This window comes from Chiloscyllium punctatum, chromosome 48 (genome assembly GCF_047496795.1).
Source record: "Chiloscyllium punctatum isolate Juve2018m chromosome 48, sChiPun1.3, whole genome shotgun sequence".
Taxonomy (NCBI): Eukaryota; Metazoa; Chordata; class Chondrichthyes; order Orectolobiformes; family Hemiscylliidae; genus Chiloscyllium; species Chiloscyllium punctatum.
The window spans coordinates 38,924,430-38,948,400 of NC_092786.1; the positions used below are offsets into that span (position 1 = coordinate 38,924,430).

A 23,971-nucleotide genomic window follows, 5' to 3' on the forward strand; every position below is an offset into this window, starting at 1 on the left:
AACAATGAAGCATACTAATGTTATCTAAAATTTGTGAAGTGCATGATCTTCTCCCACAACTGTTAAACAAAATCACACTTTGAATTAAATGTAAATGTTCTAAACTTCAAAAACAAAAGTTCAATTAAATGTTGCCATGCCACTGGAGGTAAAAATGACAATACTATTGATATCTGTCACAAAAACATATTACAACTGGATAAATTTGGAGTTAAAAAGAAACAATGTTTTACCAAAGTTAAATACAATAATAGTAGTACTGATTGTAATAATCAAAAAGGTGGTCACAACACAAGCAATTTTGCCCTCAATTAGTTATCAGGGGTGATTAAATAACCTGCTCAAAATGAAGAAGAAAAGAGAGTGCAGCAAATTATGGCGCATTAATCATGGGAAATTCCAATTCCAGTTTAAGTGGAAAGATCGGCACAGTCGACAAAGATCCACAAGTACAAGTTTCAAACAGGAACATAACAAATCTGCTTTCAAAATACAGTCTTGGTTACTTAAAATCTGACTGAAAACACTGGAATAACCACTATTACATTGGGCTACAAAAATCCTCATTGTGTTTTCAAAGGTAGAACAGTTTCCTCCAAAAGTAACCTCACATGAGTTTGTACAATAGCACGTGTTGCAATTGAAAATATATTTCAAATTTCAAGTCAAAGATCATTCCATCAAAGGAATTAACAAATGATTATCTAACCATATATTTTGTGAACAACAATAAAAATCAAAATTAAAATACAAAACGTTTACATGGAAAGGGAGATGGATTGAGTGGAATTTTGCAACATTCTAACTGGAGTCCTGTGCAGCTTACATGATTCTTAAACATGACAGTGCTGCTCCTGTTTTAATATTCTGAAATGATAGTCATTTGACCAGATTTTGAACATAACCAAGAACAACACCAGTCAAAAAAAGGAACTAATTCTGCACATGGCCTAAAGAACAAAATTAATCTTAATGCAAATAAAAGTTACAGCATTAGACACTTGAAAGTAGAGATACAGTTCATGAGTGCATAACTAAGATGACGCTCAAAATATCTGGAAAAGGAATTAACTTTAAAGTGTGAAGCTTGAATCCGCAAAGTTAATCACTACAATTCATCTCAAAAGCACTTTAATACAAATTCAAATAATCCTGCATAATCAATAGCGAGGTCAGAATTGGAGAAAGCAAGGACCATAGATGCTGAAGATCGGTCGAGTGTGTGGTGCTGGAAAAGCACAGGTCAGGCAGCCTCCTCAGGAGCAGGAGAATCGACATTTTGGAGATAAGCCATGATGAAGAGTGAATTCTCCTGCTCCTTGGCTGCTGTATGACTTGCTGTGCTTTTCCAACACCACACTGAGATCAGACTTGGAATAATGTCGGCAGCTTTGCATTATCCACCTCTACTATGTCACCTGTTGGACAGGGCAGGCTCAGAAACTGAAGTTGTGGAGAAATGATTGATAGGAACCTGATCCAGATTTTAAACATGCTGAGGGGCGTGGAAAATATCAATGCAAACACATTGTATTTGAAGTTAAAGTCACTACAGTCCTACCAGACCAAAAGGCTGGTCTCTCATTAGAGAGACACAACTGGAGGTGGTGTAACTTGAAGATAGTGAGGTCTCCAGATGCTGGAGATCATCTGATGAATGATTTTTGCAGAGTTGAAGACTCTGTTGTTGTCTGCGTGCTCTTGTCTTTATTTCTGAACAAGAATGCACCATCAGCCTTTTGTCCAAACAGCTTGTAATTTCCCTATCATTCTCTGCACAGTTTATTTCAACCTGCTTTTACCTCAAAAGTACTTGACAACATCACTGAAAATGTAAATAATCCTAAAAAACACATTTTATTAAAGATCAGAGTTGAGAGTGTGTTGCTGGAAAAGCGCATCAGGTCAAGGTCATCATGCCTCAGGTGAGGGAAGAGGTTGGAAAGGTGTGTCTGCATAGTAACCTCAGCCAGTGTGGGAAATGAGCTCATATTGGTGGCATAATTCTGCATCACAAAACAGCCAACTGAACTAACCAACCACCAAAATATGTTTTTATGCTCCAGGCCCAACAAGAATAAAGGATGTATGTACATTTCAGAGAAGCATAAATCTTCCTTTTCTAGCTGGTGCTCCCAAATCTATCAGTGAAAAGCGCAGACTCAAAGCACAGTTCCTGAAGCTTCACAGAACAGAAATGGATAATGTGGCTGAAGGGATTTTGGAAATGGGAGATGATGTTCCATAATAATGGCTATTAATTTCGGTAACAGTCTTCAGATTGGAATACAAAAGAGAGAGTCTGGACACAGAATTGACCTAAACATAGATAACAACTCGTACCGGTGAGAGTAATAGTATCCAAAGTGCGATAGAGGAGGATCCTTGGCACACATGAAAGATAGGAAATGTGCATCATGAATTGTGTTGAAACAGTTCAATATGAAGTTGAATGAATAATAATGTTCTCGTTGAATCAGTATTAAACATGACCAACTGTAGTCCCAAGCCAACAGAATTAAAATATTAGAATACAAATCAGAGGAATTCATGACCAAATTGCACAATGCTCCAATAAAAACAACCTCAAGTACTATGCTCAGTTCTGATCATTGAAATGAAAATGGAAGACCTTTCAAAACTGAAAGCAGTACAAAGAAGAGCAAGAAGGTGAATCCCTAGTCTCATGAATCTGGGTAATAAGAAAAGATAGGTTAAATCGTAGATTTTCCAATCTGTAAAGGAGACATCAGAGATGGTTGCAACATTTTATGGGAAACTATCAAGAATATGAGTTTAACAAGTGTAGAGCCAAAGGCAGCAGCATTTAAATTTGTAAACAATAAGTTCATGACCAGTATTGCACGACTCTTCTTCATAAAGGGAGTGAAAAATATTTAAAACCAACTTCGAAGCATAGTGATGGAAGAAAGATTCTTAAGACAATTTGGCAAAAAATTAAATGCAACAAAGGAGGCAGTGAGTCTCGGGCTGCCTGAGAGACAAATTAAGTTTAATCATATAGTTTTCCTCTTCTGCTAGTTAGCTTTCTTCAGGGCTTAATTTGATGAGATATGGCGAATGTAATCAATTGGCTGAATGGTAGCAAATTAATGTTACATTCTAGTAAAAATACTGCTCATAGAGATCTTCTTGATCAATTACAACTTCTATGGTTAAAATAAAAATTGCTGAAGAAAAACAGAAATTAAAGATCTCAAACCGGAAAGCATACCGGAAAGCACAGAAACAGCTGGTCTGTTTTGATAGCGACTTAGACTTGGATTCTGTCTTGCATTGTATCCTACTCCACCTGAACTCTGAGACACAGTCGTTGGTAAATCCACATCTTTAGCAGCGAAACCCTAGCAGAAAGGAAAGTTCTTCAATAAAATCAAATTAGTTTTTCAAAATTAAGAATAAAAACTGAACATGTGAGGTGCTTCCATCAAAAGTAATTTCACCCAGATAAAAATGTGGAAAATGGTCACCAGCTGGCAGAATCAGTTACTCAAAGGTCTGTACAGTATAACAATCCAAAACTACTCTTCAATGGAATTACAAATTCTCAGTTAAATATCAATTATTCACTAATCTGTTGATTTGCAAGCCAATGTACTTAAAACACCCTGGTATCATACTCCCTTGTCGGACAACACCACAGGAAATAGGAGGAATCTGCTATTCGGTCCATCAATCCCACACCACCATGGTTCATCTGATTGTGACTTTGACTCCCCTTTCCTGTCTAACTCAGTCTTGAATATTCCCTATGACTTCACTGCTACCTGAAGAAGAGAATTCCAAACACAAACATTCCTATGAAAAATATGCAAATTATACCCAATTCTCAAATCTGACTTCTGGTTTGCTTTGAACAACAGATTGAGGTATTACAATTAGTATCAGTGCAGAGAACTGGGTGAGGTTATGTACGAAACATCAGATCTCAACAATATATTCCTACACAGCAACCTTTCTCAATTTACAATTGACAGTTGTGTGTCAATTAATCCTCAACAGAAATCTTTATTCAATATAGAATTTGGCTTAACTGTAATGAATTCAAATGCTAGGTTTTTAATATATCACTAGATATTCTGCAATTGTAAAACTGAATTTCCTTTAAGACATTCTAGAAATAACTTCAAAATCCTCTGATGAAACTTTGGTACTTAGATTTGATGCTTAGAATTGCTTTGTTTCCAGGAAAACTAAACACCAGTAGACAAGTTGGCCAATTTCCACATTCTAACTGCTAATTTAATGCAGATTCTGTGTTTCAATTCCACACTAATTTATTCAATTCAAAAAAAAATCATGAGGCATTCCATCATACTAGCGAAAAATAAATAACAGATTCCTTCAAGACAACGGAAAATGAACTGCACAGCACTGTTCCAATGCTTAAGAGTGGAAACTAAAGTCAATTGAACTGTGTTTAAGTAAACAAATTACACCATTTTGTCATTACCTGTGTTGTGACAATAGGCTGTGTCGTTACTGAAGCCGGCACAGTTTGTGATCCTGACTGATACACACTCATTGTGCTCGAATTTAATGGAGCAGTCTGATGGTTGATTGATTGGTTTGTAGACGATGCACCTACAGAAATAAATCTTTTTAAACTTTCAATATTGTGGAGGATTTATATGAGTCCGCAAAGATGAACACGTTAAAAAACATTTAGCAAAGGACACCCATTTTTCTAAACTAAATAGCACTGTTGTTTTACAGAAACAAACAAGTTTAATTACAAATAGTGTCTCAGAACTAAATTTAGACACCAAAACAATCACTTCAGTATCTCTTACCACTGCTAAAGGAGACCAACATGCCTCTGCTAAGTCCATTCTGCATTCCTCCTTGCTGTGTCAAATTAAACGTAGTGCCTTCTGTTTTATTACCTTGGAAGCAAAAAGGAGATAGAAATAATAAGTAATCTTCTAAGGAGAAATTTGAAGGATCTGGAGAAATTCAAAATATGACAAATTATTATCCTTCAAAATTTTATTGTCACGTCTCTCCTGATTTTTCTCACGATCTGAAAAAAAATCAAGATTTCAGAAAGTAGGGAAAACAAGGGTGGCTTTGAACGGTTTACTACACAATATTCAGATTAAGAAATTTACCACTAACTCCCAGAAACTGTACTATAAAAGTGCTTGTAGATGGGATGAAAGGGTTTACTTTTGGTAGAATTGCCTCTCATTTGAAAGATAAGAACCATTACACATAAGATTTAGTTAATCAATTTTCTTAATTTATGACCCATTGTGGAACAAATCTAGGAGGGAGATAAAATTTGTTTTGTGTGTTCCAGTTAAACTTATTCAAGCATGCTTAGTAAATATAGGAGGACGGCTCCATCTGGTAATCTTCTGTTCAATGAAACCTTACTGGGAGTTGCTGTGGAATAACTGCAAGAGCTTTAATGCACACTTTAGTTTTAGTCACTGAAGAACTGCAGCATTTTAAGAGGTTCTTCATTATCCTTTTTGTCGCTGATACTTAATGATAGCTGTCTTAGCCATGTTCAAACTTCATGAGTTACTGTGTGTACGATACAGAGTCAAAATGATGCTTCAATTCTGCCTTGTATTTTAGATAAGTAAACTTATGGTACCATGATTTCGTCATTTAAGTAGTCAATCCTAAAGTCAACAATGGAGGCTCCAATATAAGAAGTTTTAAATTCTCAATTTTGGACAGCTTTCAAGGATGAGTAAATTTATTGTCATAATTAAGATGCAAATTTGGAAAAACACTGAACCCAAGGAAAGAAAAATCAGGAGACAGGGAAAATTTTACTTTGTTCTTAAACAAGGGAACATAGGCATAAGACCTCTCTCAAGAGGCACCAACTCATTATCCACAGTGGCCAGAAGGCAAGCCAAGACACTGGTCTTGTGACCCTTAAGATGATCAAACAGAGGTTTGCATTCATATCCAAACATATGAAGAAGGAGGCAGCCTTTTCTCTCCTCCACAATTAATGCAGTTGAAAACACATTAATGTTATTTTGGCTAGACACACAGGTTTGTTTAGGCTCTGATCTGGGGGAGCTAATGTCATAGCTTTCTTGTACTTTTGTTCATATCTGACATAAGATAATAACCATCTTGTACCCGTGGATTAGTGTTCCATTCAATGTTAGTATGTCAACTGTGGAAAAAGTAGCAGCAAGAACGCAGCTGTACTCTGCCCTCATGGCATGATCACAACAAGCTCAGTACTGAAGTTAATCAATGCATAAAAATCTGGATAGGTTACCCAGCAAAGAAACCACTGGTTTCACAGATTTAGTTGGAACTGATTTTATATTAATGCAAAATCAAGAAATGGTTACTGTCAGCAAGCCTACATCTTTAAATTCCTTTTCAATACAATTTATAACCTTTCCTATACGTGGATGTCACTTGCCTGAGCAATATAAAAAGGTTGATATGGAAAACAAGCTTTTGCCAAGAGGCCTAAAACAATATGCCTTGAATATTAACTTCTTTTTAGGTTGCGACTCAAACCTCTTGTAACTGATTATAAAACTATTAACTTTATAGCGTGCAGTATCACTTAAATTTGGAACTCACATTCCAATTCTTCAAGAAAAAGTAGTTGCAAAATTTGAGTCAAGAATTTAAAAACAATTTACTGCCAAGTTGACTACGTCTGGATTTCTATGGTTCACCTGTGGTCAGCTATTGGCTTCTAAACATTGCAACCACTCTATGGGCATATTTAATGAGCTCAAGAGAAATTTATCAGATCATGACCAAATTTGGAGGACCTGTTCTATACAATGATGGTGATCATCACTGCAAATGGAAATTGGGTATGCTGACAATTTTTAATTGAATTCTGAATTTCTACAATTACAAGCACGAGGAACATAAAATGACAGCAGACTAAATTGATCTTTATCACTCACTCACCCAACAGACCTGCTGAGTATTTCCAGCACTTTGTTCAGATTATCTACCCTAGCAAGCTAGATAAGTTTTCAAGAATTGTCAATGTTGCAATTAAACCACAACAACTTTCTAAATTCTAGGGAACATAAGTCTACTAAATATTTCCACATCAGAGAAACCTTTCATCCAATAACCAGTCCAGTGAAGCTCTGTTGCATTTATTCCAGGGCAAGTAAGGGCCTTTTTTATGTTAAGGACACCAAAACTGTAACGGTAACCAAGTGTGGCTTCCCCAAGGAATTTGATCAAACTTCACAATTATAATCCAAACTTTGATAATAAAAAGTCAATATGTCGTATCTTTTCCGAATCGCTCGATATAACTGCACAAAACCACAGTCTCTCAACAGCACTTGGCTTCCTCTAAATACCAATATATTCAAGTCTCTCACTATCTTAAAACTTGTTTTTCCACTTTTCCATTCAAAATGGGGAAACTTCACATTTGACAATATTGTGTACCATCTGTCATTTTGCTGCCCACTTAATTAATCTGTTTAAATCCCTGTGCAACCTCTGTACATCCGAATCATAGCTTAGTTTTCCACCTTCTCATCAGCAAGCCTGTTTATATTACAGTTCAACTATCATCCACAGCATTAATATAGATTGTAAATGACTGAGGCCAACTAGTTTCAGTGTTTTTGAGGATATACAGATTTGTTAAACTTGATTTTTCTGACAGTTACATGTTTACTTGGTCCAATCATATAATGATTATCCAAGAGCTTCTTGAACATGCCCCTAATAATAGACTTGGACACCAGGAAACTCTTAAACTTGCATCACAAATCACAAACCGTTCATAAAAGTAGTCTCCACTATCCTACTATAGGCTAATCAGTCTATAGTTTGGGTTTTCTCTCTCCATCCTTTCTCAAATACAGGGTTATGTTTTCTACTTTTCAATCATGAGGAATATCCCAGACTTCTTCTGAATTCCCTGGATTCAATATCAATGTGCTATCAGATTACAACAGAATCTTGACCAAATGGGCCAATGGGCTGAGGAATGGCAGATGGAGTTTAATTCAGATAAATGGGAGGTGCTGCATTTTGGGAAAGCAAATCTCAGCAGGACTTATACACTTAATGCTAAGATCCTAGGGAGTGTTGCTGAACAAAGAAACCTTGGACTGCAGGTTCATAGCTCCTTGAAAGTGGAGTCTAACTTGAGATAGATACTTAGTATATGCTTAACACCCGTCATTGCCTTAATTTCCATTATAATTTTGCCTCAGCTTTGCTTCCAAGGGAGCAGCATTTAATTTTAAACATTTCTTTATATGTTAGGCACTTAAAAGCAGATAGTAAAAGCTTCTATTAAGTTTCTTGCCAATACATACTCAGTCTTTTGTTTTCCTTCATCAAGAGTTTGGTCATAATATTGATTATAATTCTTAGTTATGAACTCTCTAAATCCTTACAACTCTGACAATAATTAGAAATCTCTTCTTTCAATTCAATGTCTCTTCTGGACTCAGATAATGCACTGTAGTATCAGCATTACAGTATGTACTGTAGAATCTCAGTGCAGCTGAAAACATTATTTTTTCTGAACATCTTATATTTTTATCTTTTTTCTCTCCACTAAAACACTGCATTGATTAACATTTGAATACAACATTCCTTTTTCCCCACATACATGCCTTTAAAATGGCTAGCAGGTATAATATTTTCTGCAGGTTCACAATCCACTCCTTAGGCCTTCTTGGAAACATCCGAAATACAAACCGTACAAATCAGCTTACATTATCGAAGTTAAAAATCACACAATGCCAGATTATAGTCCAACAGGTTTATTTGGAAGCACTAGCTTCCGGAGCACTGCTCATTTGTCAGGGAGCTGTGGAACAGGATGACAAGTCACAGAATTTAGAGCAAACAATTACAGTATCATGCAACTAAAATGATATATTGAACAAATCTAAATTGCTGTCTTGGTTTGTTCAATATATCAGTTCAGTTGCATGACACTAACATTTTGCTATAAATTCTGTGTCCTATGAACCTGTTCCACAGCTACCACTCCAAAAGTTAGTGCTTCCAAATAAACCTGTTGAACTATAACTTGGTGTTGTGAGATTTTTAACTCTGTCCATCCAGTCCAACACCAGCTCCTCCACATCATGGCTAAATTATCTAAGACCGCTTACATTCTTATAGACAAGATGAAGCTATTGTCCCAAATTGAGGAGTCTAATGTGAGGAGCAAACAATTTTAATCTGGGAGAAACAAACATACAGAATAATGCAAACACCAAAATAGATTCACTGAGTCAATCCCATTGGCATCTTCTCACAGCTCATCCTTCGACAAGAAAACTCTAAACTTTCTTCATAAAACATAAACAGTTCATAAAGGTAGTCTCTTATATCCTATCAACAGATTTAAATCAATATAGCTTAAATGTAGTGCTACTCATTATTTCAAATTGGTCTGTTATTGCCCACAGTCAGAACTCCATCAGCACTTTATCCACATATTGTGTACTTCAAAACATGCTGGCAATAAACAATTCATCTTTGCAGGGACAAAATCCTTGTGAAGCTGAATAATTTTAAATTTAGTTTTATACATTAAGTGGCCAAAAATCTGACCTTTCCATTATTACACAGCTGATTAATACTTGATGACAATACTGCAACAGCAGAAAGATCAACAGCAGCGATGACAAAGCATTTTCCAACTTCAATCTTTTTTTTTAAATGACATTCCAGGTACTCTTAAGAGTGAATTTAAACTAATGCTGACAGAAATTGGTAATTTCAAGACTTGACACAGAGGTCTCACTGACCAAGAATTAATGTTCTCATTTCTGAATGAAATGCCAACTTGAACTCGTAGGATGCCTCGATGCTTAATGTGGTAGAGGTATTCTAACCCAGCATGTCAAAATTCTCACAGAGGCTTCACTTGTATAACTACGAACTCCTCAGGGAAATTCTCTATTTTGTACCAGTGGAAACGCTAAGGTTCAGTGTAGACTGATGTCAAATGTTGCCCTGATAACATGGAAGTGTTATCATTTTGGCAATACATCAAATATTTTCTATACAGTTCACCGACTTTTAATCTGTTCCCATAGGAAAACTTTCTTGCAAGAGAACTTACTACATATCCAGGTGAATGCAGTGCAGAAAAATCATACAGCTACACTGTGAGCTGGAAATCACATTTTGAGATGACATCTTCAAACTCAACTGTCAAAATAAAATAACCATCACTCAGGAAGATGAATAAGTGGGAAGAAAATATGTTCCCGAGCTTTATTGTCATTATAGATTATAACTATAATTATTTCTTCTCCCTCAAAAGAAAACAGCAGAAAGAAATTAAATCAGTAAACAGTGACAGAAGTGCCAAATGATGCAGCTTAGTCTGAATTTAGTGCAGCTAAATCTACAACACAAAAGTTATACTTCTTAGGATGACAAATCTACCTTTCTCTTTAAAAAGCGCAATTGTTAAAATCTGAAATAAATCAAACATTTCTGAAGCAATACAGCAAGTCAAGCATCATCTTTGGAAAAAGGAAGAGTAAAAGGACCTTTTGTCAGAACCAAGCAATATTACAAACAGCTTTGAAGGAGGAACACAATTGGTGAAAAGACAACAGGAAGGGATAAAAGAACAGTCTGTAATTAGATGAGTGATATATAAATAATTCATGTTAAAACCCAAAATGTGCAAAGTAAAGAAAGATTCAGGTCCAGTGTGGCCCAGGAGTTTGGTGACACAAGGTGTACCAACTTCACCACTCACTTGTCAACAGAGAATTTCTATCCTGAGCAACAGCCCATTAAATCTTTCATTCTTGGTGTACCAATCAGATTAAGCATTAAAGCTTCAATGTAAAAACATATTAAAATGTAATGAGTTAGTATTCCTAGAAAAAAAGTAGCCAACCCCAACTTTACTGCTGAACAAAACTAGAATTTGATGAAGGAATGACAGTTTTAATGTGTGTTTTATCAAAGACTTACTTTTTTAAAATTGTGAGATGATTATAGTCCATTAATATCTCTTATGACTGAGTTGGATGACATGCTATTTTTAGCAGTTTTACTTGACGAAGCACTGTATATTATCCAGTATTACTAGATCTTTGGGATATGTTTCTCCTGGTGAGTCAGAGGATTATGCTATTTTACAATGTGTGCACAACTGTCAGAAAATATGCTACAATTTGGTTCCTGATAATCTCAATGTACTTATTTAATAACTAACATGCTTAAGTCCACGATAGATAGGAAAGGAGTATAGATAGCAATCAGAACCAGATAGTATTTTTTTTGAGCTGCATCATTTCTTCTCTTCAGTTGAGGTTTATGGTGGTGCATAATTGTACCCTTCCACTGACACCCTCCTTCGACTGACTGAACTGGTCCTCACTCTGGATTAGTGGTGCTGGAAGAGCACAGCAGTTCAGGCAGCATCCAAGGAGCTTCGAAATTAACGTTTTGGGCAAAAGCTCTTCTTCAGGAACAACTTCTCCTTCCAATCCTCCCACTTCCTCCAAACCAAAGGAGTAGCCATGGGCACCCGCATGGGCCCCAGTTATGCCTGCCTCTTCATCAGATATGTGGAACAATCCATCGTCCGCAGCTACACTGGTACCACCCCCCCACATTGATGATTGTATTGGCGCTACCTCGTGCTCCCACGAGGACGTTGAACAGGTCATCCACTTTACTAACACCTTCCACCCCAACCTCAAATTTACCTGGACCATCTCAGACTCCTCCCTCCCCTTCCTAGACCTCTCCATTCCTATCTCAGGCAACCAACTCAACACAGACATTTACTACAAACCGACCGACTCCCACAGCTACCTAGATTACACCTCCTCCCACCCTGCACCCTGTAAAAACGTCATCCCATATTCCCAATTCCTCCGCCGCATCTGCTCCCAGGAAGACTAACTCCACGACCAAACAACTCAAATGGCCTCCTTCTTCAAAGACTGCAATTTCCCCTCCGACGTGGTCGACGACACTCTCCACCGCATCTCCTCCACTTCCCGCACCTCCGCCCTTGAACCCCGCCCCTCCAATCGCCACCAGGACAGAACCCCACTGGTCCTCACCTTCCACCCCACCAACCTCCGGATACATCGTATCATCCTCCGTCATTTCTGCCACCTCCAGACAGACCCCACCACCAGGGATATATTTCCCTCTCCACCCCTATCAGCATTCAGGAGAGACCACTCCCTCCGCGACTCCCTAGTTAGATCCACACCCCCCCCACCTACCCAACCTCCACTCCCGGCACCTTCCCCTGCAACCGCAAGAAGTGCAAAACTTGTGCCCACACCTCCCCCCAAGGCCCCAATGGATCCTTCTATATCCGTCACAAATTCACCTGCACCTCCATACACATCATTTACTGTATCCGCTGCACCCGACATGGTCTCCTCTACACTGGGGAGACAGGCCGCCTACTTGCGGAACGTTTCAGGGAACACCTCTGGGACACCTGCACCAACCAACCCAACCGCCCGTGGCTCAACACTTTAACTCCCCCTCCCACTCTGCCAATAACATGCAGGTCCTTGGCCGCCTCCATTGCCAGACCCTGGCCACACAACAGCTGGAGGAAGAGCGCCTCATCTTCCGCCTAGGAACCCTCCAACCACACGGATGAATGTAGATTTCTCCAGCTTCCTCATTTCCCCTCCCCCCCCCCATGTTAGCTCAGTCCCAACCCTCGGATTCAGCACCGCCCTCTTGACCTGCAATCTTCTTCCCGACCTCTCCGCCTCCACCCCCTCTCCGGCCTATCGCCCTCACCCTCATCTCCTTCCACCTATCGTATTCCCAGCACCCCTCCCCCAAATTCCCTCCCCCCTACCTTTTATCTCAGCCCGCTTACACACCAGCCTCATTCCTAAAGAAGGGCTTATGCCCGAAACGTCGATTCTCCTGCTCCTCAGATGCTGCCTGGCCTGCTGTGTTTTTCCAGCACCACATTTTTCAATTCTGGTACTCCAGCATCTGCAGTCCTCACTTTCTCTATATTCACACTCTCACCAACTTGTACGTCCAATCATAGCTGCAAGTTCCACAACCCTGGAAACATGCTTCACCACCCAAGGGGATTTAGAGTCCTGTAAACCTCACTAGACCAAGTCTATTATAAACTTTGACTGATATATATCAACATATTAGTATTTGAAGGCATAAGCTTTGGTCATAAGGAAATGCATCCTCATAGGTCTAACATTGACACTTTGAAAAGCCTTTGGAAAGGGATGTGTAGGCAACATCAAATTTGGTTAAGTATATGGCATCCCAAAATGCATGTCTTTCAACTGAAATCATAATCAATATTCATCATTTTGTAAAATCATCCCATTTGTAAAATTCTACCAAATTTCATAAATTTTTACCTAGGCTAAGGGATCACGAAGAGTAATTTATGCATGTGCTTAGATCATGTAGTCGAGCATTAAGAAGTGAACAATCTGCTCAAATGTTTCTTGATAACATTTTGTTTTGAAAAACATTACAAAACTACAGAAGCTTAATTCAAGATAACAAAGATATACCCGATAAGTATACCGACTGGCTTGTCACACACTGTCACAAAACTAAATTATTTTACAACTTTGCCCTGATGAAAAACTTTTTATCTCAAAGCATTCTCACCTGTGAGCCTGGGTTTACATTAATTTGAGCCATAAAACATCAGTAAAGGCATAAATTTATGACCTCGGCCACATAGCTTTCTTTCTAATATAAGATGTTTCACTAACCATATTGAACAAAATATTTAATTCGTCACTTAATTGCCAAAATTATTTAATTCTGAGAAGTAACTCAATCCTACAAAGCCCTCAGCCATGCTGTTATTCAATAAGTTCAGCACTCTCCTGGCTTCACCTCCAATCTTCCAACCTCACAAACTGAGCTTGCTTCTCTAACTCATCAAGTTCCATTCTTCCGTCATTTGTACTGTTTAAATATTTTCTAATTAATCTGTTCAGAGATGCTATTACAAACCTCTTGATTAGGTGGGATTTGAACCTAGGTCGTCCTGAGAATGTGTATAGGGTATAAGCAGGCAGGGAAAGAGTTAGGTCCTGAGTTTTGTGAAACAAGAGGTTCGGCTGAGTGCAGGCAGGGAAATGGTTAAGTTCTGCGTTTTTTTGAAAAAAAAGAGGTTCCACTCAGTATGACTCAGATCAGATAGGAGTTTTATGAAACAAGAGGTTTAACTAAGCATGACTCAGATTATATAAGAACTCACAATTAACAATGGAGTGCTGGAGACAAGGGTAATGGGTTTATAAGGTGGAAGAGCAGTCATTACGTTCAGCCATTTAACAATATTGAAAGCATTCAGCATCCAAAGTCTGCTAACAAGGGGAAATGTATCTCTTGTCTGAGTCCAGTTAACATAGTTAAGAACATCTCTGCTTGGCCTCTGCTATCGATATTCGTTGATTGTAATGGTCACTGTATTAATGTGTGTGCTGCCTTATCTGGATACTCCTCCCTGTAAAATGACTATATACAGAGGAACCTCGATTATCTGAAAATCAGATTATCCGAAGGAGATCTCGAGGTGGAAACATTACATCAAAGGCATGTTTCCAACAGTGATCACGTCTTTTGTTTACAGTGATTAAATAGGCACGGTCTCTAAATGACTGACCGCCTGCCCTCTCTCTCCCCACACTTTCCCTGAAGTTCTACAGAGGGGTGTACCTTAAACCCCCTTCCCCAGATAATCTCTCTAATATTGTCCTGTACAGGGCAAATGTAGGACCTCTCAAAAAGGGATATATGTGTGTGTGTGTGTGTGTGTGTGTGTGTGTGTGTGAGTGAGAGAGTGAGAGAGTGAGAGAGTGAGAGAGTGAGAGAGTGAGAGAGTGAGAGAGTGAGAGAGTGAGAGAGGTGAGTGAGGTGAGTGAGGTGAGTGAGGTGAGTGAGGTGAGTGAGGTGAGTGAGGTGAGTGAGAGAGAGAGAGAGAGAGAGAGAGAGAGAGAGAGAGGAGTGTGAGAGAGAGACGCACACGCACTACTTGGAGACTGGAGACTTACCTCCAAAGCCAGCTGCAATCTTGTTGGTGTACAGACCGGCTGCCCAGGGAAGGGGGTAGGGGTGGGGCTGAGGTGGACAGGTTTGGGGAGGGATGGCGGTGTTGGATGGGATTTGAAGGTGGGGGTAGGTGGGGGGGCAGGCGGGCCGGGCAGGGCAGGGCAGAAGGAGTGGGTGGGGTGGGTGGGTGGGCTCGCACGCAAAGGCATTTAATCAATTTACCGAATAATCGATTATCCAAACGAAATAGTGCCCACCCATCTCATTCGGTAATCAAGGTTCCCCTGTAATTCATTGAGAAGCTGTTGTTCGAGAGAAGACCATGAACTCATATCTCTGTTCTCTCTCTCTGGAATAAAAGAAGGTTAAACAGCCGTGTCTCCGAGCGTTGAGCGTTTTGCTTCGACTGAAAGGGGAATAGGATGACATTCTCACCCAAACTTATGGAAACTACCAAGCATCACAACTTTTGTATTTTATTTCGTTCTTTCATGACATATTGGCATCATTGGTAAGATCAATATTTGTTGCCCATCATCAAATGCTCTCAAATGGAGTAGCTTACTATGGTATCTGAGGGTAATTAAGAATCAATACTGCATGGGTCTCGAATCACATTTGGACTTGTGCACATGAAGGACAGCAGAATTTCTTCCCAAAAGGATAGGAGGAAACCAGATGGGTTTTTAAAGACAATTCAACAATGGTTCCATGATGACCATTACTCAGACTAGTTTTCAATTCTAGATTTTTTCCAACAAATTAATTGAACTTAAATTCCACCTTTGTCCTCGAAAGATCTGGACTTTTGTCTGCATTGCTATTAACTTGGACTTCTGGATTATTAATTCAGTTACATTAACAACATACCAGCTTCCCCCCTAAACTCTATTACAGAAATAGGCTTTCTGTATAGCAACAACTCAAACTTGAAATTTCTACTCTTACATTCACAATCCTTCCATGCACTCATCCTGCACTGTCTAATTTCTTCCAGCCAAAACTCCGTCTGAGCACCACCTCCAATACTGGCCACTTAGGTATGCTGGATTTCTTCCACACCATAATTGCCAGCCATGCATTCAGTTAAGCACTGAAAGCTTAAACTCTCACTGATACTGTCCTTTGCTGCTTAGAAATGATCCTGAAATCCTCCTCTTTTGAGCAAGCTTTTGATGATTTGTTCTAATACCTCATGTAACTGAAAGTCAATTTTTTTCCTCAGTCAGTGATGAAGTACCTAGGGACATTTTCTTATGTTAAGTGCAAGTTATTATTGCTGCATTGCATGACACAGAAAAGCAGATTCTGAGCTTGGTAATGAAGTAGAGGATTGTTCCGGTGGTTTGGTCATGCACTTCAACTACTCCATGGAAGTAGTACATCACGTCCTGTACATAAAAAGCAGGACAAAACCAACCCAGTCAATCATCGCCCCATTAGTCTACTGTCAATCATCAGTTAAGTGATGGAAGGTGTCAGCAACAGTGCGATCCAGCAGCACCTGCTCAGCGACATCCAGTTTGGGTTCTGCCAGGGCCACTCAGCTCCTGACCTCATTACAGTCTTGGTTCAAATACAGACAAAACAGCTAAATTCCAGAGATGAGGTGAGAGTGACACCCCTTGACATCAAGGCTGCATTCGACACAGTGGCATCAAGGGGCCTGAACAAAACTGGAATCAATGGGTATCGGACAAACTCTCTGGTGGTTAGAGTCATACCTGGCACACAGGAAGATGTGTCGTGGCTGCTGGAGGTCAGTCATCTCAGCTCCAGTCCACACTGCGTCAAGTGCAGCCTTGATGTCAAGGGCTGTCACTCTCACCTCAGCTCTAGGACATCTCTGCAGAAGTTCTTCAGGACAGTGTTTTAGGCCCAACCATCTTCAGTTGCTTCATCAATGGATGTTTGCCGATGATTGCAGTGTTCAGCACCATCTGCAACTCCTCAGAAACTGAAGTAGTCTGTGTCCAAATGCAACAAGATCTGGGCAATGCCCAGACTTGGGCTGACAAGTGGCAAGTAACACTCACGCCAAACAAAGGCCAAGTTATGACCATCACCAATAAGAGAGAATCTAACCACTGCCCTTCAACATTCAATGGGTTAAAATCACTGAAACCCCCATTATCAACATCCTGGGAGTTCTCATTGATCAGAAACTTAAATGGACTCACCCCAGCGAATCTAATCTAATTTAATCATAAACATAGTGGCTACAAAAGCAAGTCAGACACTAGGAATACTGCAGCGTGTAACTCAGCTCCTGACTCCTGAAAGCCTGCCCATCATTTACAAAATACAAATCAGCAGTATGATGGAATACTTCCCACTTTTCTGAATGAGTGCAGCCCCAACAACACTGAAGAAGCTTGGCATCATCCAGGACAAATCAGCCTACTTGATTGGCACACATCCACAAACATCCACTCCCTCCAACATGTTCAGTAACAGCAGTGTGAACTATTGATGAGATGCACTGCAGAAATTCAAAGATCCTCAGACAGCACCTGCCAAATTCATGACCACTTCCAAATAGAAGGACAAGGGCAGCAGATATGTGGGAACACCACCACCTTCAAGTTCCCCTCCAGGTCTCTCACCATCCTGACTTGGAAAAATATCGCCATTCCTTCACGGTCGCTGGGTCAAAATCCTAGAATTCCTCCCTATTGGCACTGTGGATCAACCTTCAACAGGTGGACCAAAGCAGTTCAAGAAGGCAGCTCACCATCACCTTCTTAAGAAGGAGCAATAAATGGTGGCCAGCCAGCCATTACCACATCCCTCAAAATGAATACATTTTGTTTTAAATTTCTCAGAATAAATTCTACTTGGAGTGTATAAAGAATAAATAAGTTGGTTTGAAAGGATGTCGCCATAATAAAAACAACTTGCAATTAAGTCAAACTTCTCATTTGAAAGAGACAACTGTGGAAGAGACTAGCTGTCTAATGACACCAGACTAAGTTTCTCTCCAAGTGACATTCAATTTTTCACTTGACATTGAACAGTCACAATTGTGAGTGCTAAAGTTAATTTGCTATTTCTTATGGATTCTCCATTGATCTTAATATGAAGTAATATCAGACAGGATGTGAAATAGATGGCAATCTGATCTCAATTTCCTTTAGGGTAGGAGAGGTAGAAATCATTTGCTCTGTTTCCAATCCTATCTCCATTGTTCCATTCCAATACTATCTCCATTTCAGATAAGATTACTGTCACGACTGACATTTAGATCATTTGCTAGATGTAAATAAAAACAAAATACAGATTGTACTGGGAGGAGTTGCCCAGTTTAGCCTGATGAAATATTATAATTTGAACTGTTTGTTTTAATTTACATTCCTGTGTGCCATCTAAAATTTCATTGGCTTTTAGTTTAATTAAAAATTATAAAACTATTAAAATTATGGGGTGGGGTGAGAGGGAGGCGGGGAGGTGGGAGACGGAGTGGGGGGGGGGAAACAAGAAAGGGAGGGGGTGAGAGGGGGGGGCAAGACGGGGAGGGGAGAGCAAGAGGGAGGGGTACCAGAGAGTAAGAGGGAGAGGGAGATAGAGGGAGAGAAAGGAAGGAACGTGGGGGGAGAGAGAGAGGGAGCGAGGGGGAAGGGGCTCGAGATGGGTGCGCGATGGGGGGGTAGAGCGAGAGGGGTGGGGGTAGAGCGAGAGAGAGAGAGAGAGAGAGCGCGAGAGCGAGAGCGAGAGCGAGAGCGAGAGCGGGCGGAAAGAGAGATGCAGAGAGGATGGAGAGAGTGTGGGGGAGTAGCGAAGGCGGGGGAGGAAGAGCCGAGAGTTCGAGAGTCGAGGGGGTAGAAGCAAGAGGGAGGGTCGGCAAGGGGAGTGGGGGAGGTGGAGAGACAGAACAAGAGACCAACATGGGAGGGTGGGGGGAGGGGGAGGAGCGATACACAGAGAGAGGGAGAGAGAGAGAGAGACGAACACCCACACCAAGAGAGAGAGAAAAAGGAGGGAGAGAGAGACACACACACCGAGGCAGGGGAACGAGACTGATAGAGAAAGACTGAGACGGGGGAAAATAAAGACACATGGAGGCAGGGAGAGGGGGTGTGAAGAAAGAAAAAGAGACTGATAATGGGTGGGGGGAAGGACACACCGAGAAGGGAAGCGAGAGAGAGAGAGATCGGGGGGGGCAGGAAAGAGAGGGGCGGTGTAGGTGTTAAGAGAGAGAGAGAGACACCTATAGTTTGGGGGGGCGGTGGGAAGAGAGAGAGAGAGAGAGAGAGACACCAAGAAAGACAGCGCACGCGAGTGCAAAGAGATTTGTGTCACGGTTTTAGACCCACTACCACATAACCTTCGTCAGTACTCAGAAATGCTAAATAAAGAGCTGAAGCTAGCCTGTTTCAAAGAAAGTTAAACACTGTCAACCTGTACCTTTTACAATGCTACAGCCTTTTTTCTGACAAGGGTGCTATCCAAAATAAAGTCAAACTGCATTGACTCCAACTCTCAGTTTTTACGGTTGCAAGTGTAGCTTTCAAAATAACAGAGTGAAAACTGGGGTAAAGCATGCTTAGAATTAGTTGGATGAGGCAGCTCAAAAGCCCAAGTACACAACATACGGATAGGAATCTACCAGAAATTCATTCCAGCCCGAACTCTAAGTAGCAATGTTTTCATAGCTTCCCAAAATAAAAGTGGTGCCTTCTCCAGGACTTTCATACAGGCCCCACCCCCCACCACAGCCACAACCCTTCCACTGTTGCCAGCTGTTGAATGGACTTGATTTCCACCTGACACAAACAACTTATTTTCAAACCCCTCTGCAGAAGTCATTGCAAACATCTATGTGCAGAGGGAGCCTCAAATTCAACTGCAAAAAGAAGTGGAGTAATAAATAATGCTTTTTGAAATAATTCTTGAACACCTTTTTGCAGTTGTGAAAACGCTAATATTGGTAAATGAATTGTATATAGCAATCTTTTATTTCTTCACATATTCCTGAGGAAAATTAAGTTAGCCTAGTTTTAAAAGCACGTAATTTAGTGAATTAAACTATTTTCTCATTAATTTAAAAATATGCAAAAAACCAATCAGTGTAACTTGGAACAGTAACAGCTCTGTAACAGTAAACACTGTTCAATCCAGGCTTTTTTGGTTCTACAGCATTACACAATGCCTTGGCTGTGCAATGCACTGTACACTAAAAGAATAATCTAGTGTTAGTTACTGACTGCAGGCAATTTTCTTCACCTTCACAGAAATTATTCATACCAGGAGAAGAAAATATCCTTTATTTGCTGATATTGTGGGTGACTTTAATTGCAACAAATTCCTCTTCACTGAAGAACTGATGATGCTATCAGGTTATCTTTAAAATATGGAATGACCAGCAGACTTTTAGATCAGGAAATATCTCTCATCAGCGAAAGAAGGTATTTAGTAATTATGCATAAACACTTCAATTGTAATTATTTACATTGCACTGTAATGAAAACAAACTGATGCAATTGCAACATTATTGCTTTTTTTAAAATAAAAACAGAGAGCAATTTCTTCTACAATTCCATCAACTGATTTGTCATTCTGCTAACTGACCATTCCAGAACAAAATGATGGACAGGCAAAGTTTCAATTTTAGAACTAAATGGATTCAAATCTGCTTAAATGATATCAATTTGACTGAACAATCTCACCCAGCAACAGAAAATAATGTTCAATTCCATAAAACATACATTTACAGCAAATAACTTCTATGTACTGAAAAGTAATGTATTGCCTCAGAATCCAAATTAATCCTGAAGAAACAAAGTGTGTCATACTTGGATAACTGGAGCTTTTGGAGCTAGTTATCTCTCCCACAAAAATGGGCTCATCATCATCATCATCTTCATCATCTTTCTTCCCTTTTTGCCAAGGTTCCAGTTCTTCTTCTTCACATTCCATGAATAGTTCTGCCATTCTGATGCCTCAGTCCTGCTTTTGGACGGGAAGGAAAAAGATTGTTTCACTTTTTAAAAAAATGAAATATCATTTCATCACCTTAAAATCAAAATAAATACTTGTGCATTACCAATTCCTAATTTTAATTATACTAAACAATTCCAAATTAGAAACTGAAATATTACAACATAACAATCTTGAACTTGTCGTCCCGTGCATGTGCATCATAAAATGTCATACCAAACATCTCAGCCATGTGAAACAAACTACTTGGGTCCATTTCATTATAATACAAAGTAGTATCATTTAACCCACCTGTCAATATATAGCTGGAGAACAATTTAAAAGAATGATCAGGGCAATTTTATCAACATTCCCAGCTAGCTATATACCATGCTATGAAACTCTTTCAACAGTTTTAGTCTTATCAATACTGAACCTCATCAACTGTTAAATGAAAATGCCCGAGGCAGTGATCCTCAGGCTAAACCACCAGCAGTTGTGTCTCTCTTTGATCTGCGGGGACTGTGGTGACTTTACTTTTAAATAGCGCTCCAGAAGGTAACAATGCATCACATTCAAACACACAAATGCCAATAAGACTTCGTAAAACTGCATCTGCAAAGGCAAATTTTGGAAGAGTCAGACCAGTTTTTTAAAAATCAGAATTAAAAGCAATTTTCTTCTCAAATTTGCAAAACAACAATTTAAGACTGGTACTCGTGTTAAAGATTCAACCATTATGTAGTTCTGAAACATCTAAATATCAGATAGAAGATATACATGTCAACAAAGCTTTTCATTTTGCATTCATCAAGACAAAACAGAAGATTGCCAAAATTCAAATGATATAATTTATGCTACAGGTGAAAAGAGGTGCTAATTCATTGAAAAGTTGGCTCTGCTTGACTGAAGCTTTGCTAGACATTGCAGAAATAGCTAATTAACAATCAAGCTAAGATAACCAGTCAAGTTTGCTAAATGCAAAATATACTCATATACATGGATCCGTTCTCTGTAAACAAAAGGAATATTTCAAGGTTTGTGCCTATTTTGAATTATACAGAAGCATGTAGAGCATAGGTCCCTGTTTCTTTCTCCATGGCAATGCCTTGGCCAATTGGAATCAACATACCAACCAATTAGAACCAGTTTTCTAAAGTAATAAAAACTGTGACGGTTTGAAATCTTGTGTTTGTTCTCATGAGGGCAAGACAAAAGCTTTAGAAACAAGACTTCCTTTTCAGCAATTCACAAATATTTAAGTTACATCGCGAGTTTTGAGAAGATTTGTAGTTCAGGTTGAGGTTTTGGATGTAGGTTTGCTCACTGAGCTGAAAGGTTCATTTCCAGACTTGGTAGATGGGGTCTAACTCAATGTGTTTGTCGATAGAGTTCCGGTTGGAATGCCATGGCTTTAGGAATTCTCGTGCGTGTCTTTGTTTGGCTTGTCCTGGGAAAGGACGTGTTGTCCCAGTCCAAGTGGTATCCTTCTTCATCTGTATGTGAGGATACTACTGAGAGAGGGTCATGTTTTTTGTGACGAGTTGGTGTTCATGTATCCTAGTGTCTATTTGTCCAATGTAGTGCTTGTTCCAGTCCTTGCAGAGTATTTTGTAAAAGCCCTAGCCACTCTCCCTTACATCAAAAACTGCTAGACTACTCAGACCCCTTGGCATCGTGGTAGCCCACAAACCCACCAACACACTAAAACAGCAGCTAATGAACTTGAAAGACCCTATACAGACAACAAACAAAACTAACGTCATTTACAAAATACCGTGCAAGGACTGTAACAGACACTACATTGGACAAACAGGCAGGAAACTAGCCACCAGGATACATGAACACCGACTGGGACAACACATCCATCAGAGGACAAGCCAAACAAAGGCACACACAAGAATTCCTAGAACTGGAATTCTATCAACAAACACATTGAGTTAGACTCCACCTACCACCCACTGAGAAAAGGAACAGGAAGTGACTTCACTACAGGAAATAACATCACCAACCCAAAGAAACCCAAACATATCAATAGCAGGAATTTTCAGTATTGCTTCGCATGAAGTCCACTGAAGATATTACCTAGTAAGGTAACAAAACATCTGGAAATGAACCTTTCAGCTCAGCGAACAAACCTACATCCAAAACTTAAGTTGCATTTGTACGAGAAGTTGAACTGCTATAAATTCAGATTCTATGGACTACCTAAAGTGCACAAACCAGACATCCCACTCAGACCCATTGTATCGCTACCAGGGACACCATCACACAAATTGGCTAAAGAACTACAACAGAAACTGAAACACCTGATCAGCGGATTCAGACACTCTATACAGTCAACGCAGGAATTCTTGGACATCAGAAATATACATATAGACAAGGAAAAAACTATGGTCTCATTCGATGTAACAGCACTGTTCACCTCTATCGACAAAACCCTAGCCAGAGAAACAATAGCCAACCTGCTCGACATACAGAACAGACAACAAGACAGGGAACCTATCAACAAAGACTGCATACTCAAACTACTGGACCTGTACCTCACAACACACTTCACATTCAACAACCAAATATATGAAATCAACGGCACACCCATGGGCTCACCCAACTCTGGACTCACAGCAGAAGCTGTAATGCAGAGATTAGAACAAACAGTCTTACCGCAAATTCAACCCAAACTCTGGGTCAGATATGTAGATGACACCTTTGTAATCATTAAAAACCCAGAAACAGAAAACACACACCAGATCATCAACGCCACACTCACAGGAATCAGATTCACTCGAGAGGAAGAAAAGGACAACCAACTCCCATTCCTAGACGTGACGGTGCAGAGAACACCGAACGGAGAATTCACCACAAAGGTATACAGGAAAGCCACACACACAGACCAAGTCCTGAACTACGAAAGCAACCACCCCAACACACAAAAAAGAAGTTGCATCAAGACACTGTTCCAAAGGACCACAACACATTGCAGCACACCAGAACTGCAAAAAGAGGAAGAAGAACACCTCTACAATGTATTTGC

General features: G+C 39.7%; 1 protein-coding gene across 4 annotated transcripts in view; it reads right to left on the bottom strand.

Annotated features, from left to right (window-relative positions):
- Positions 1–23,971, bottom strand: part of znf280d (zinc finger protein 280D) — a 127,623-nt gene that overhangs the window by 73,510 nt on the left and 30,142 nt on the right. For 3 of the 4 annotated variants that reach the window (XM_072564999.1, XM_072564998.1, XM_072564996.1), the window contains exons 2-5: positions 20,814–20,967; positions 4,815–4,907; positions 4,475–4,605; positions 3,236–3,365 (exon numbers count right to left, since the gene is read on the bottom strand). In XM_072564999.1, coding sequence (XP_072421100.1) covers positions 3,236–3,365; positions 4,475–4,605; positions 4,815–4,907; positions 20,814–20,952 — 493 coding nt within the window. In that variant the 5' untranslated portion in view covers positions 20,953–20,967. Of the gene's footprint in view, positions 1–3,235; positions 3,366–4,474; positions 4,606–4,814; positions 4,908–20,813; positions 20,971–23,971 lie in introns of all 4 variants that reach the window. The other variant, XM_072564997.1, reaches the window with a different exon arrangement.